The 17559-nt window shown below is 36.6% G+C and overlaps 1 protein-coding gene across 1 annotated transcript; it reads left to right on the plus strand.

Annotated features, from left to right (window-relative positions):
• Positions 1-386: 386 nt before the first annotated feature.
• LOC141621176 (transcription factor PIF1-like) lies at positions 387-2130 on the plus strand. The gene is made up of 5 exons (XM_074437855.1): positions 387-659; positions 959-1045; positions 1267-1332; positions 1437-1502; positions 1590-2130. Exons 1-5 carry the CDS (start codon positions 426-428, stop codon positions 1809-1811), a joined length of 675 nt encoding a protein of 224 aa, XP_074293956.1. The 5' UTR covers positions 387-425; the 3' UTR covers positions 1812-2130.
• Positions 2131-17559: the final 15429 nt, after the last annotated feature.

Genomic DNA, 17559 nt, shown 5'->3' on the forward strand with positions numbered 1-17559 from the left:
ATTCTCCAATTTAATTTCAATTCGTATTTTTTTATTTAATTGCTGATAAAATGAATATTATGTCTAATTATATCCATATAAGCTCAATATATCATAATTTTAAAACGACTCATATATATTTTTTTATACGAGAGTGCAGTAATTGGTCATACTAAAGAGGAAGCTGATCAATACGAAAAACCGTCTCTAACTCGTTTATTTGTGTGGACTGGGGAAGCCACCGCATTGGCATAGAAACCAAAAAATTCACTAAATTCTATCATTAGACCACTTTCATCGGGTTAATAAATAAATGATGTAGGATGATTTCATTCCCGCGCTATATATACGTCCAACACAAAGACGTTCACAAAATTAAACCAATATAAAAAAAAAAAAAAAAAAAAAGCAAAACTTATTAGTTAATATACTTACATTATAGTAGCATGATGTTCAATGATGATTATGAAGGAAATGATGTTGAATCATATTCTTTGATTCAACAATCATGTTGTGTACCTTCAATTATGCCTTCATCCCAAAGTTTCTTGGCTTTGCCTGAAATGCCCTTGCAATCTGACATGCAGTTTCTAAGTGATTTTGATAATAATTTTGAAGATTTACATGCAAATACAAGCATCATTCCTCATGTACAAGATAGAGATGTCCCTCAAAATCAAGTAAACAATCCTAGCTCCCTTCTTTTCTATGTTTTCGAAATCGTTTGACACAATATTAGTGTAATAATATAATAGCGCAAATGTTGTTAGCTAGCTTAGCTGATAATAAAGTTAAAAATAGTGTTACTCATGTCTTCCTTCATACTAAAAAAAAGGGTAATACTATGACAGGATGAAAGAGTGACAGTTGACACTTATTACGTGATTATTTTGTCTCGCCCACTCGAACACGGTCGTATCTTTTGAAATTTGTGCCAAAACTATATGGTTACATGATTATCTTTCGTTCATTTTATCAGGGGCAATTGACGCAGTCTTCTGGCAAAGTCTCAAGGGATACACGGCTAAAACGGTCAAGACATGAAGTTCATAATATATCTGAGAAAGTTTGTCCAACTCTACTCTATATTATATTCTCATTCAAATTTCAAATTGTTTTTTTTTTTTTTTTTTTTTTGAAAGGTCAAATTGTCTTTAATTTAACACAAATTCTTATTTACATCCGTTATAAATAAAAATCATAAATACTCTGTATGTGACATGGTAAAATCATAAATGTAATTAAATTCAGCTTTAATAATTCATTGATTACTCTTGTCACAATTAGAGACGAAGAAGCCGGATTAATGAGAAGCTTAAAACTTTGCAGGAACTTATGCCCCACTGCAAAAAGGTTCATGGTTTCTTCTCCTGAACGTCTCTATGCGGTCATTTTATGTGTTACTGTCTTTGTCTCGTTCATTTATTTACCCTTTGATTAAAATATCTCTCACACAGACGGACAAAGCTTCCATCCTCGAGGAGGCAGCAAAGAAAATCAGAGCATTACAACATCAGGCCGAGGTAACCATCCTTTCTGCTATTCTCCAAAATTGCCCTAAACTTTTGCAGAAATATTCAACTTTTTTTTTTTTTTTTTTTTTTTGCAAGACAATGGCCAAACGCCAAGCAGAATCCATTGCTCGGTGTCAGTACATGCCATTTTCTGGGAATCCGGAGCTCCAATTCCCTTATTATGTGCCGATACAACAAGTTGCAGGAACGTGCGTTGGATGTTATGCTCCCTGCACACCATTCTTCCAACTTCCCTCTCCGTCTTCAGCTGTTGCGAGTTTTTGTTTTCCGACTACTCGTCCACTGAATGGCGATTGAGCGTCTGCACCTGTCGTTTAACTTCTTAGACGCGGCCTTGCTATACGTGAGCAGAGTAACCTTTAGTCGTGTGTTTTTTTTTCACATGTTTACGTTTATCCATGTCTAGATGTCTCATGCTTTAGCTCATAGTTTTAGTAATATATATATGTAGCAACTATTTTTATTTTATTTTGGTCTAAATAAGTGTGACTATGTCACCGGTAAGAATCAAACCTCCAACCTCATGACTGAGTAAGAGAGAGCTCTTACCACTTGAGTTCTGTTATAAACCATGTAAATAAAATAAGTGGCTTCCTTGCGCGACTTGCTTGTTATATATCGAATATTATATGATAATGTGAATACTACTCTTTCCGTCCAATCATTTGTTTGCCTTTGATTAAAATATACCTAACATAGAATAAAAAATAAAAAAAGGAAGTAAACGATTGGGAACAAAGAGAGTAACTAACGGACATTTAATAACTAATATAATTATTTTGTGTTGATTTGTTGTGAAATTTGTAATTAGACTGAATCGGCTTAGATTTACGAGATTAACGGTAATTGTTTGAATTAAAAAGGGTGGGTGATACATGTGTTTGAATTATAAACTGCAAGATAATAAGATACTAAAAATTAGAGTTAGAATTGCATACAATAATCATATTGGCTCAATTCTGGTTAATAGTTACTCGTAATTTCAAATAATGATAACTATTGACGAGAAGGAAGAAGTTTATTTATATGAATAAAAGATGGAATAGAGAAAACACAAATACCATTGATCAACAATTTGGTCTTGAGCGTCTTCGTACGGCATTGTTGAGCTGTCTGTGGTTTGAATGTTAGGCGGCTCCATTACTTTGGGGATTTGTTGGGTGTTCTTCTTTTTAGGCTTTCGGTTTAAATTTGTGCAATTGTTAGGCCTATGAGTTATGACTATCTATCTATTATAAGCTAGTTTTGGTGGTGATTTGTAGGATGATGACTTGTGACTTTTGAATGCGTTATTTCCATTAGGGCAGAGCAAAAAATCCGATTATCCAAACTGATCCGATATCCGATCTGAATTCGATCCGAATTTTTGGATATCCGATCCGAAAGTTTAGTTTGGTTTTGATTAGAGCTGATCAAATGGCCCAAGCCCATTGGCCCTACCCGGCCCGGCCCGCTTTTTTGAAGGGCTTGGGCCTTTAGTTTTGGCCCAAAAAAGCCCATGGGCCGGCCTAAAAAGGCCCAAAATATTTTGGGGCCGGGTTTGGGCCAAGCGTTTGGCCCAAATTCTGGCTCGGCCCGGCCCATATTTATTAATAATGAATATTTTTCTAATAAAACCTATTAAAGTAGCGTTAAAATTATACCCAACTCTTTACAAACTCAAATATATTTTTTTAGATTTATAAAACAAAGTATACATAACATAAATCATATCTACGAATGCATGATTAAGCATTCTAAAGTGGCGATGTTTGTCTTTATTTTATTTTAGAGTGCAATTCATATGCATTTCATCATATTTTGTACAATTTTATACACTGTATATTTTAAAAGTTGTAACTGAAGATATTACGCTTATTATTTCCTAGGTAAGTCGTAAATTTTAGGGCCCGAAAAGCCCATTTAGTCCCAAAAGCCCGCATTAGCCCATAAGGGTCGGGTTTGGGCTTGCTAAATAAGCCCACACATTTGACCCGACCCGGCCCGGCCCACACAAATGGGTCGCTTTTATTAGAAAGGCCCGGCCCAAGCCCGCATTGGCCCGACCCATGATCACCTCTAGTTGGATATCTGATCCGAAATCTTTGGTTTTGGTTTGGATATGGATATTAGAATTAAAACATTTGGATATCCGATCCGATCCGAAACTATAGTTTTCTAGTATAATTTCGAGAAAATAAAAAAATTTTATTTGATACAACAACTTAATTAATGTTTAAAATATTAGAGAAATATCTAGGTGGCACTTAAATTTTATGTCGAGAACATTGGAATAAGAATACTAAAGAAAATCATCATGTAAGACTATGAATATAATCGTGGTTCAAACTTAATTTTAAAGTAAATTCAAAAGTATGGATATCCGATGGATATCCGCATCCGATCCGATTATTTTGGATACCCGAACATTGGATATCCGAAATATTTGTTTTGGATATTGGATATCTAACTTCAAGATTTCTAATATGGATATCCGATCCGAACTAGCACTTTGGATCAAATACCCGATCCGTACTCTGCCCTAATTTCCATAGCCTGGTGTCAACGACTCGCGCGCGCTCTTTTTTTCTAACTCTTGTACTCATGAGGTCCCATTTATTTGTTTATATATTTCATTTATGACTTTCTCATTCATTTGTTTTTCACTTTATATTTGAAATAATTTTGAAAGGTGATTTGATCACCTACATAGCTTATTGTCCACTTGTCATTCAATAATATCAGTATATTACCCACAAATGGTCATCTCCCCTCTCCTTAATCTTTGTGCCAAATCAAAGATAAATAAATAACTTAAACAGAAGAAGTAATAACTTTAGTTGAAATTTGGTTTGTGGTTTTAGTGTAGTCGGCAATTGAACAAAATGCCATTTTATAAATGCTCTGTGTGGTTTTATGGGTGTCTTATAAGTTGGTTGACAAAGACATTGGATTTTAGTGGTAAGGTGATGGTGTTTAGCCGAGTAATTTGAAGTTGGTCGGAGGGTGAGGGGAAGTGGAGAGTATAAGGCAAAGGGCTTGATAATAGACCTCATAAAATGGACTCGATTTGAAAAAACTAACCTAAGACTGATTTTTTTTTATAAGGTAAGAAAATTAGATTGTTCCTCTGTATTAGGACCAACCTGTCTCATCCTTTCGAATGAGTGAGGTAAGTTGAAGTCATCGACTTTCAAACCACCTTGAAAGAGTTGAACATGAATGTCCAATAAAAGTCATAAAGTCGGCAACTTTGTTAGTTTCACGAAATCAATGCTTAATTATCACTTCATCGAAAAAATGAAGATCTAATTTTACATCTTTGATAATATTAGAAATTCCGCAAGGAATTTGTTAAGTACTACAGATTGAGTTGACAACACATAAATTATCACATTCCACAATTAACTTTGAGATTCCTTAATATTTAACTGCTAAAATGTCTTCTTTTAAAGCGAGAGCTTTCGCAACGAGAATACTATTAGATCCGCACTTGTTTACTCCTAACAAAACAACTTTACCATTATGACCTTTTATAGAATATCTTAAAGCAGCTTTATTCACATCTATCTTCAATCCGTCAAAATTAAGCTTTAGAAACTCATTTATAAGTTTCTGTGAAATTGACTCGAATGACAACGTTCCCTTTTTGTCGCTATAAAAAAATTCAATTGAGAATAACTCTTAGTTCGGAATTTGGAATCGGCCAATATTTTTCCTAAAATAATTATCTCGTCATAATTTACAATTTACGAAAAAAAATTGTCGACTGACGTTTTGTAGGGTTTATTTAACGAAAATATCAAATCAATCATATCTTCGATTTTAAATTTCCGAAATACCATTTTCGTTTTTATCAATGTATAGATCTCGAAGAGATAATCAATTTGGGAAAAAAATTAGCCAATTCGGATTTCTGGTCTATGATTATTTATGCTCAATTGAAAATTTTAATAACGATAAAAAAGGCACGTTGTGTTTGAAAATCAAATCTCAAAGATATAAAAGGGCAAAATTTGAGGGTACCACGTGGATTTTCCATTTTTAGTTTAAATGATTATATGTAATTTGTACGATTTTATAGGTGGAGGTCGGGAGGATATATTGTCACACTAATTCTCACGTACAATTGTGATCATTTAAAATGGTTATTTAATCATAAAATGATCTCATATGACCTGTCTAAAGCATTCAAACGAAAATAACTGTCTGAATGTCCAATTCGACGTGGGCTATGATTTGACTCAATAAGCATGTGCTATAATTCCTTGTACTGGAACTCATTTTCGAGTGGCAAATTCTCTATCAAATCAGTTCTGACTCTTATAAAATCGGTTGATTCCTCACAGGAGACGAAACAAATTGCGTGGCATGTAATTTGGAAGCTTCCAGACTTCCAGTCCATCAACGGGTATGTATGTTTATTTGGCTTGCGGCCCATGGTCGCCTTATGCCAAATTTCAATCGGGTTCGACGAGGCATTCATGATGATCCGATTTGTCCTAGATGTCTTGAAAGGGATGAGACTACTGATCATCTCTTGCATTTTTGTCCTAGTTCGATGGAAATATGGGAGCTTTTGGGAGATTGTGTGGTCTCGGATTCATTCTTCACAATACCGTTCGCAAGTTGGATATCCAAAATGCTAGTAATGGTTTCCCTTTGCTTCATACATATGGTCAATAAAATTTGCTATAAGTTGTTGGTGGATATGGAGATGGCGCAATAACGAGTTTTTGGAAGGTCCGACGAAAATTCCGTTGATCCTATTCTGTTTCTACATCATCAATTTGACATAACAAGAGGAGCCCTTGATCCATTTGCTATACTAACTCCTATACCAAGAACTGTCCATGAAGAACGCTTTATCCGCTAAGGTACACCACCACATGGATGGACTTTACTCAATACGGATGGAGCGTCTAGGGGCAACCCAGGACCAGCTGGTTGCGGTGGAATATTCCGAGACGATGCTGGCAATTTCCTCTCAGCGCATGCCTTCTCTTATGGATTCTGCTCATCCATGAGAGCTGAAATGCAGGCCCTGGTTGTCGGCATCAAGCGTGCTAGGCAACTCGACATTTCAAAGCTTATTGTGCATATGGATAACATTGATAAAGATACTTTCGTATCTTGTTAATATTGTGTATATCTTTTCATATATTATGCATATCTTAGTATTAGGATACTTTCCTTAATTCGTATATATTAGATTGTATTCTAGGATCCTTTACCTCTTGTGTAAGTTACGAAGGATTTGCTGCATATTGCTTGTATATATACTCGTATTTCTCATCAATGAAATCTCAAGCTTTCCAAGCCATAAACTCTCTTTACATGATATCAAGCACCTGATCCTTTTTTTTCCTTCGTCAATATGACCTCATCTCAATCCATTCCCAACAACGATGAACCCACAAAACCTCTCCTTCTCATCAATATCAATTCGGTCGAGAAATTAACCGGCTCCAACTATCAATCGTGGAGAATCCAACTCTCCTCGCTCCTCCTTGGCTGTGATCTTTATGTGTAAGTTGATGGCACGTTTCCTGATCCGGCCAAGGAACTTACAAGTTCCACCGGCACCACATCCTCTAAACCTGCATTCAAGACTTTGTTCAAACAAGACAAGCTCCTCTTTGGATCCGTGGCTAGCACCCTCGCCCCAACCGTCAGCTCCCTCATCCTCAAAGCAACCACCACGAAGGAAGCGTGGGACATCCTTGAAACAACCTATGCTCTGCCTTCCCTTGGTCACATCAAACAACTTAAATTCAAATTCCGTAACCTCACAAAAGGCACAACCTCTATTTCCGACTTTATGACCAAAATTAAAACTATTACCGATGAACTTGCTCTCCTTGGCAGCCCTATGTCCAATGAAGATATCACGGACCGCATCCTGACAACATCGATGACCCTCGTTACCAGTCCGTGATTAATTTCGTTCACGCCCGTGATACACCGATTCCCTTTGCTGAACTTCATGAAAAACTTATCAACAAAGAGCTCACCATCCAGATTGGTGAACAATCCCACACTTCCCCGTTCCCTGCCACAGCCAATCCCACCTCCTATCGTCCGTATTATCAACCCAGATCACCCAACCAGTCCACCTATTAACCATGACCCACCACCCAGCCCTCATATCAGCCTCGCACCCCTGCCCCATCTGCTAACCCACCCACTTAACCCCGCAATCCCTATAAAGGTCGTTGCCACTGATGCAACCGTGCAACGTCCAAGGCCACTCGCTTACATTTTGCACTATTTTCAAGGAACTATACCCTGCCATAAAAGTTCCTCGACATCCTAAAGCCTCTACCCAACCACCTCAAACCCACACCACTACCATCCAACCCTCTGATACGGCAGCCCATGACCCATGTCTTCTTGACAGTGGTGCTTCGCATCACGTTACAGGTGACCTCGAAAACCTCTCCCTTCACTACCCATATGATGGCACCGACGAGATTGTTATAGGCGATGGTTCGGGTCTTCCCATCTCTCATAGTGGTTCCACATCCTTTTCCGTTAACTCTCGTACTTTTTCGCTATCTAATGTTCTCGTTGTTCCTAATAATCACAAAAACATTATCTCAATCTCTCAATTTTGTATCGACAATAATGTCTCTGTTGAATTCTTACCCACTTCGTTTTGTGTTAAGGATCTTAGCACGGGGGCACCTCATCACCGCGGCCCAGTCAAAGATGGTGTCTATCAACTGCTCCCCTCACCTGTGTCTCCTTAAGTCTCCTTGGCTCAACACCTCCTCCTCGGACTTTCACCATCGTGTTGGCCATCCTTCGTTCCCTATTTTGAAGCAATTAGCTTCTCATCTTCATCTTTCACATATTAAGCATACTTCATGTAACTCTTGCCTCATTAATAAAAGCACGAAATTACCGTTTACTGCTTCTTCTCTTACTACTAGTGCACCTCTTGAAGTTGTTTTTAGTGATCTATGGACATCACCCATCCATTCCATCGATAATTTTAAGTACTATGTCATCTTCGTCGATCATTTCACTAAATATGTGTGGTTCTACCCTTTAAAGCGTAAGTCTAACACGTACTCTATCTTCACTCGCTTCAAACCTCTCGTTGAAAAGCAGTTTCGCACCACGCTCCGCACACTCTACTCCGACATCGGGGGAGAACTTCAAAAACTCTCCCCTACCTTGCCACGAATGGTATATCTCACCTCACTTCACCTCCGCATACTCCTGTGCACAATGGATATGTGGAGCATCGACATCGTCACATTGTTGATACCGGTCTTGCTATCCTTACACACTCTTCCCTTCCCCCCATCAATATTGGCCACATGCTTTTCATACCGCTGTGTATCTCATTAATCGTTTGCCCACCCCTACCCTCGATCACTCCACTCCTTACTCAAAGCTATTCGGTCAGCCCCCCAAATACCATTATCTCCGCAACTTTGGTTGCCTATGTTACCCATGGCTCTGTCCCTACACTTCCCACAAACTTGACCCTCGATCCATTGCTTGTGTATTTATTGGATACTCCCCGAGTCAACACACATACTTATGCCTCGACCCGGACACAAATCGTGTCTACTCATCTCGCCATGTGCGCTTCATCGATGGTACCTATCCCTTTGACACCTCGCCCTCCAAACCCACAACCATGCTCACCACCGAGGCCTGGTGCCCCTTCACCATTCCCCTCGTGCCGCCCAATCCACATGCCCAACCATCCCCTCCTCCCTCCCCTCCTCTTACCTCCCCGACTGCACCTGTCACTCCTCCCTCTGACCCCGTCACACCACCCACTACCCCTGCCACTCCACTCAACTCTCCCACACCACCCCCACCCCCTCCACCCCCTCCTCCTCACCCGCACTCTACCCGTGCCTCCCATGGCATCTATAAACCCATCAACCGCCTTAATCTTAATGTTGAACTCTCTTCCCCTAAACCCCATACGGTCAAGCAGGCCCTCTCCCAACCCGTGTGGCGCCAAGCTATGCAAACCCAGTTTGACGCCCTTGTTGCCAATCACACGTGGGACATTGTTCCCCTCTCGCCTGATCAAAATTTGGTGGGTTGCAAATGGATCTTTCGCACCAAATTTAACCCCGACGATTCCCTCAACAAACACAAAGCCCGCCTCGTTGCTAAAAGCTTTAACCAAAGACCTGGCCTTGACTATACCGAAACGTTTAGCCATGTTATCAAACCCGTCACGGTCCGAGTCTTGCTTAGGCTTATCAGTCTTCTTACGGAACTTCATATCACATTGCCTTGCACTCCAACGGTCTATTGTGACAATATCGGGGCAACTCATCTAAGTACTAATCCAGTCTTTCATTCTCGCATGAAACATTTGGCAATTGACTATCATTTTATTCGCGAGAAAGTCCAAAGCGGGTCTTTGCGTGTTCAACCTGTGGTTAACGATGATCAATTAGCTGATGCGCTAACTAAACCTCTTGCTCGTACTCGTCTTCAAATGTTACTGTCCAAGATCGGACTCTCTACTAGGTCGTCCGTCTTGCGGGGGCATGATAAAGATACTTTCGTATCTTGTTAATATTGTGTATATATTTTCATATATTATGCATTTCTTAGTATTAGGATACTTTCCTTAATTCGTATATATTAGATTGTATTTTAGGTTCCTTTACCTCTTGTGTAAGTTACGTAAGGTTAGCTACATATTGCTTGTATATATACTCGTATTTCTCATCAATGAAATCTCAAGCTTTCCAAGCCATAAACTCTCTTTACAAACATCACTTGTGTGAATTTCATTAGACAAAAACAGCTTCTCAACAATAGTCTTCGCCCCTTGGTCCAAATATGTATCGAACTCATTAATATAGAGGAGTGGACGGTTAAAATTGAGGTTTCCATAGTAGTATAAATAAGGAGTTTTGTAATCCTTATTATTCAGATTATATTGAGTTGAGAGCTTATAGCTTATTGTTTGCGAGCATTCCTTTACTTTAAACTTGCGAGTTTATAGTGTTAATTGCGAGTTTATAGTGTTTATTCTTACTTGCGAGGTTGAATCTCGTGTGTCTAGCTTAAGTCCTTGTGAGGGTGAGAGTTTTTTCACATATTTAGTCTTAATTGAGGGGTCTTGCAAGATTTTTCACAACTAATTCATATTCATATTTATTTTTCGTTCCAATTTATACACAAAAAACACATAAAAATTTACAATACATAATTCCGCTGCAAAGTTACTCTAAATTTATTAGGATTATGTATTGTACTCTACGCAAAGCCCAACCCAAATGACGGAGTCCGTCTATGTAATCTATTTAAGCCGAGTTAAGGCTAACTAATCAACAACACACAACATTACATTTCTTAACATGGTATCAGAGCCCATAGTCGAAAAAACTAAAAACAAAGACCTGGGCATGAAAAATAGAAAAAGAAAAACTGGGCCAGAAAAATTGCAGTTGGACAAAAGACTTAAAAAAATCCAATCTGCTTGAACAGGGACCTCACATGTGAGGGAGAGTGTCAAGATACAGCTCACCCATGATAAAGGCATATGTGAGTATCCCACATTGGAAAAAGAGGAGAGAGTTGTCTATCATATAAACCAAGGAGTTACTCCACCCATTGCCAATTGGTTTTGGGATGAAACCTCCTATAGACGACTCATTGGTCGTCTTGTTTATCTTGTTGTGACGCGCCCTGATTTGTCTTATGCAGTGCATATTTTGTCCCGTTTTTTGAGTAATCCGCGCAATGAGCATATGGCAGCTGCTCATCGTGTTGTTCTCTATCTCAAAGGCAGTCCAGGCCAAGGTATTCTCCTTCGTGCTGATAGTTCTCTATCTATATCTGGTTGGTGTGATTCAGATTGGGGAGGTTGTCCCACTTCGAGACGGTCTATTACAGATTGGTTTGTGACTCTTGGCGACTCTCCTATTTCGTGGAAAACTAAGAAAACGCAAACCGTCTCTCTTTCTTCTACTGAAGCAGAATATCGGTCTATGACTCAACTGATGTGTGAATTGAAGTGGCTAAAAGGCCTCTTGCTTAGCCTTGATGTGCCTGTCACGGCACCCATCTCCGTTTTTTCCGATAGCAAGTCCGCGTTGGATTTGGCTCGTAATCCGGTTTTTCATGAACGGACCAAACACATCGAGATAGACTGCCATTTCATTCGGGATGCGATCATCGATGGTTTGGTCTCTCCGAAGCATGTTCCGACAAATGAACAGCTCACTGACATTTTCACGAAAGCTTTAGGCGTTCCACTGTTTACCTATCTTCTCCGCAAGCTGGGCATTCTCGATCTTCATGCTCCAGCTTGGGGAGAGGGGGGGGGGGGGGGGTATTAGTATTATGTATTGTACTCTACGCAAAGCCCAACCTAAATGACGGAGTCCGTCTATCCAATCTATTTAAGCAGAGTTAAGACTAACTAATCAACAACACACAACATTACATTTCTTAACAAAATTCGTTAAAATTTGTGAAAATTTTACATCAACTTATATAACGCACTTTAAGTTAAAAACTTGTTATCTACGTGACCCCCTTACAAAATGTGATTATCAAATCGATGGTACAAAAAGATAAAAGTGAAATTACCCTACAAGGGACATTTTTTTTTGTTTGAAGTGTTAAACTCAGTACAAGATAGATGTCACTAATGTAATATCCCAAATGAAAAATAGATCATCAAATTTGTTTGTCTTATTATTATAGCATGCATAATAGGCTTAATATAATATTGTCACTACGTATCTTACCAACATATAGTTATTATAATATTGCTTTATTAAGATATTTGTTACTAAAGAGATGTATATTATACGTAGATATACTTAGCCTTTGACTTTGCAACTTAATAATAACACCATGCATTATGCAACATGTGTACATACATGGCTAAGTATGAATTCATCCTAATCTATTTGTCAACCGACTTTGTTAAGCATTTTCTTTCCTATAAATAGCCCCTTCCACCATTCATTCTTAAATAAGCGTAGAAAGTTGGGAAAATCACCATTATTTCTTAGTAAAAGTTCAATTAGAGAAATAAGGTATGATTTCAGGACCCTTCGTCGTAGAAATAAGTAATATTATAGTGATTATTATATATTATTATCGACCGTATAATGTTATATTATCATTATGTTACTCACATGTTATATTAAGTGTCTTTATATGAGCATGTGACTGTCATGTTACTACTATTGTTATAATGTTCTATTGGCCAATTTAACATTCGGAATACGATTACGGGAGAGAGATGACATTATAAATTTATCCTGTGTACATGGAAGGTATGGCCTTATGTGAACTACGGTTCTGATTATTACTGGTGAAAGTGCCAGGGTGTTTACACGGGTCTTAGACCTGGGATCATGTGTACATGGAAGAGGGCTTAGCCCAGGGGAGTTTCTACTCCGTAATGTCTCTCTATTCAGTAATGGTAGACTGATATAATTGTAAAGTGAGTTATTGCATTCTAAAATGACAGGTTATGCATGTCTATTTAATAATTATTCGACTGTGTTCATGTGACCTATTTTACACTTGTGCGATCAAGAAGAAGTAAAAATATTAAAATGGAAGTAAGTAGGGCAGGTGGAGGTGACCGGAGTCTTACTCAGCCTGTGGTTGGCTGATCATGTTATTTTCATTCTTTTTAAGGTATATTAGTATCGGGGATGGTCAAGAGTGAGGATTTTCAGATGACTTAATAGGAGGAATATGTAATAGAGTTATTAGTTTATAGCTTTAACAAGTGTATTTATATTAATTCTTGTAAAAGCCTTGTATTCTCCGAAGGGGGAATACGGCGGTGACGCCCTTGTATTTCCGCTGCTGTCTTTTATTAAAAAGAGCCGTTTTGAGCTGCCTATCTGCTTTTCGGGGGCGTTACAAAATAATTAGTAGTAAAATAAGTTTACATTGACAATCACATTCGTAAAATTTTGTACGAAACATTAGGTTCATGTTGTGATAAAATAATTTTAGAATGTAATCTCATTTATTCGTGGGCTAGTCTTTAAAACATGCTTTTTTAAAGAAAAATGATATTGCGACACCGAGTGTCACTTAGTTTGAGTAACACCCGGAGTATAACAGTTAATTCGCTAACATTATTATTTATATTCCATTATTTAAAATATTTTCAATAATAAAAGAGTTTAAGGGTATTGTAGGAAGTTTACATTTACTTAATTAATTAAATAATAAAAATAATTAAACACTAAATTTATGGCATATTTTTAGGAAAGGTTTCAACTTATGTTATGTGATATTATCACACTGTTGACCATTGAAGCATAAAAAAAAATCTTCTTAAATTGGAAATAAGAGGCAAAACAAGATATATAATGAAGATGACTAATGATCAAGTTATGAGCCATGACTTTGATGAGATGCGAGGCCTGAAATATTGCAATATACTCCGTATATAATCAACAAGTCTCTCTTGTGACGGGCATATCCGTCACAAACTTGCGACGGGTCAAATACTATCCATATGAAAAGATAAGACAAAACAGATTGCTACTCCCTAGGCATTTTTCTTTTGTCTTATCTATGCAACATGGGTATTACTTGACCCGTCGCAAACTTGCAACCGACGGATATGCCCGTCACAAATGAGAATTTGTGGTATATAATTAGTTGGTATTCCATGTAAATAAGTCTGGAAGTATATTACCATAGCTCAAGTTGCTGGGATGGAAGGCTTGAAGTATTAAGATGATGGAATGATGATAATCATGAGTTGGAGACATTAAATAACAGGATTAATTGATAGTAATACTCTGAACTATAGACATGCCGCTTAAAATACTCTAAACTATGTTTTAACTACTAATAAACCCAACAATTATGCTCATTCGCTTTGAATAGAATTAGTGCCTCTTTAACCTGGAGTAGCAAGTTATTTTAGCTTGGGTCCTCTCTTATCCCTTTTTTTTTAACATACTTCATCTTCTTTCTTCCCCCCATTTTACTTCTGTTAATTTTTTTCCTTCAAATATTCTCTCTCCTCCATCAAACTATGAATGAAGAATACATTAATACTGATATCAGACACCCAAAGAGCAGCAAATAAAGGCAAACTTAACAAAATTGATACTTTCAGTGGGGCATCAAATCTCTTAGTTTTGGTTCAACAATTGCACATACGAAATCAAAGAAACCAACATCAGAAATCAAATAATGTTTGAGATTTTGAAGAGCTAATCATTACTTGATAATGGTGTAAATTGCCCTATAAACATTTACAGGAAAAAGACCCAGAATTACACCAAAATTTCCCAAGATTAATTATCAACGCAGCAATTGGAGCCACAAGCAAACCTACATCATAATTCATAACAGTTCAATGAAGAACGGAAATTACCAAAAAAAATAAATCACCAACAATAAGTAAAGCACAATTTAAACAAAAAGAAAAAAATCATAATTTTGTCCCTATCATTTGTTTACCTACAATTAAAATACCCTCTTAACAAATAAAAGCAGTTACACAAATGATCCGGAATTCCGGACGGAGGAGTATAAATTTTCGAATCTCAAAGAGAAAGGGCGCACAAAAAGCAAAAACCACATACAAATTCTTAACAAGGCATTAAAATTGTTAGTCATGGATAGATGGATTAATATTTGCATAAAATCACACAAAACTAAGGTATAAATGGAGATTGGGTCAGAAAGGTAAGAGAGAAGGTAATTTACGGGAGAAAAGAAAATGATAGGTTAAAAAGGGGTTAAAAAAGAAAGGTGACCTGCTTATCAGGTAGTCAGTCACCCTATTATAATATAGGAGAATGAGTATGATTGTTCGGTTTATTGGTAGTTAAAACAAAGTTTAGAGTATTTTGAGCAACACACCTATAGTTTAGAGTATTACTGTCAATTAATCCTTAAATAACAAGTACGTATCAAGATGATATGATAACTAGATAGAGTACCATATGTTTCCAATGGCATGATCAACTAACTCAATCAATGTGAATGATGTTTGAGATGAAATAATTACGTATGTTAAATAATCAATTACATCTTCAAATTATGCAATTAATAAAACTAATGTTTGTGTTCATCATATGTTGATCTTATCTCATTTCTAAAAATAAATTTAATTATCAATTACATTCTTGCCCTTTTTAAATTTGGTGCTAAACAAATTTCTAAGAGAATATTTTGCAATATTTTTATTAATTTAACTAGTATAGATCCCGCCGAATAAGCGGTTTTCTAGATAAACATATTAGAGAAACAAACAATTAGTAATAGTATTAACTTCAATTGAAATTTAATTATAAAATTTACTATTAATAATGTTTAGTATTAAGAAGTAGAAAACATAAGGTTCAACATCTTTAATACTCGTCGCTTTTTATCAAAAAATAACATTTTATGTAAATTTTTTTCATAATAAATCTATATATATTTAAATTTCGTCTATCAAAATTTTATACTTTTGATGGAATTCAGAGTCAAAATTTGTGAAGTTGGACTCCCAGAAAGAGAATGTAACCATTGGTTTGAAATTTTGAATGAGAGGGAGTAAATGAAATTAAACAGAATGTCCCAATTGTAGATATTACATAATGAAACCCAATTATAGAGTAATTTTCATTTAGGCGGGAAAATATTGGAGTTCTCTTATTCTTTTAGTATAAGGGGGATTAGGGTGTTACTTGAACTCGGTAACATTCGGTGTCGCCCTAGCACTTCTTATTTAAATCCACCGTGGCCTGCGGAGGACTTTGCACGCTTAAAATAGGGTAAATAATTGACTCGAATTGAAAGAATTGTTTTTTGCTTGAAACTTCTAGCTATTATTCGACAATAATTTACAATAATCTTTGTGACTTACATACTTTGACAAAGAGTTTGATGTGAACATCATAAGGATGGTAATTAGATTGATACCAACACTTGAACTACCCATGAATGACCAATATATATAATATATGCATGTCATATGTCATTGTTAGATTTTTTTTTGTTAAATAATGGACCATGCGTAATTGCGTATATTAATTATTCCCTCTGTCTCAGTCAATTTACATTTACTTTATCTTTATTTTCACAAAATAAAGTAAATGTAAACTATTCACTGAGACAGAGAGAGTACAATCAAATACTCGTAGTATGAACAATATTGCCTAAAGTGCATGCACGTACAAAATGCAATTATGGCCTATTAATTACCTTTGTTTCAATTTTTTTTTATTTTGATGAGAAGTAATCCATACTCCTTAAAAAGCCTAAGGTGTGATTACTGTTCCCAGAACAGTAACTTTGTGATTTTTGGACCATTTTGCCCCTGACTCTTCTATCTTTGATTTCAGGTTGCTTTTCCTCATTTCTTCGACATTTTCTCCCTCTTTCTCTTTCATGCGATTTCATCCTGGTTTTTTCGATTTCCTTCCTTTTACTGATTTTCCATACAACAATTATTTGGGTTTGCTCTTGCATAGGGTATAAAATCTAAGCAATTTGGATCTATCATTTCCCAGGTTTAATTTCATTTTTTTTCGATTTGACGGGATTTGTCGATTGCCTTTTTTTCCTTCGTTCTTCTTATGTGTATCTGTTGGGTGATAACATCCAACACAAGGTTTAATTAAGCTAAGTGTTACATGTACAAGTATTGATGATGTACATGTAACATTAGGATGATGTTAAATGATGTTAATGCACTTGCTTAGCATTACGTGCAAATTGTTTTAACATTGGTGGAAACGAATGAATTATATTAATTCATTTGTTTTGTTAACGTAGAATGATTTATGATTTTAAAATCTAACGTCATTTTACGTAGCTATATAAAGGATGGAAAATCCTTTTGAAAAGTATCTCACAAAATGTAATCAAACAAGGTGACTTAGCTTGGTAGAGAGCAAGTCGGAGTTTGAGGGTGAGGTGGAGTACAACGGGTGTTTTTATACAATAATTTAGGAGGTTACTCTAGGGGTTATATTAGTGGCATTGACTAATATTAATGGAGAGCTAGAGATCGTTATCTTATATTATTGGGGTTTCGAATTGGTATTAATTCGGGACGGTTACGTTGTACTGGTACTATATT

Source organism: Silene latifolia, chromosome X (genome assembly GCF_048544455.1).
Source record: "Silene latifolia isolate original U9 population chromosome X, ASM4854445v1, whole genome shotgun sequence".
In the NCBI taxonomy this organism is placed as follows: Eukaryota; Viridiplantae; Streptophyta; class Magnoliopsida; order Caryophyllales; family Caryophyllaceae; genus Silene; species Silene latifolia.

Excerpts from the sequence above, each read along its gene's own strand:
- LOC141621176 (XM_074437855.1), top strand. The coding sequence starts at position 426 with ATGATGTTCAATGATGATTATGAAGGAAATGATGTTGAATCATATTCT. Across the intron at positions 660-958 it reads GAGATGTCCCTCAAAATCAA|GGGCAATTGACGCAGTCTTC; the intron begins GTAAACAATCCT and ends TCATTTTATCAG. Across the intron at positions 1,046-1,266 it reads TTCATAATATATCTGAGAAA|AGACGAAGAAGCCGGATTAA; the intron begins GTTTGTCCAACT and ends TGTCACAATTAG.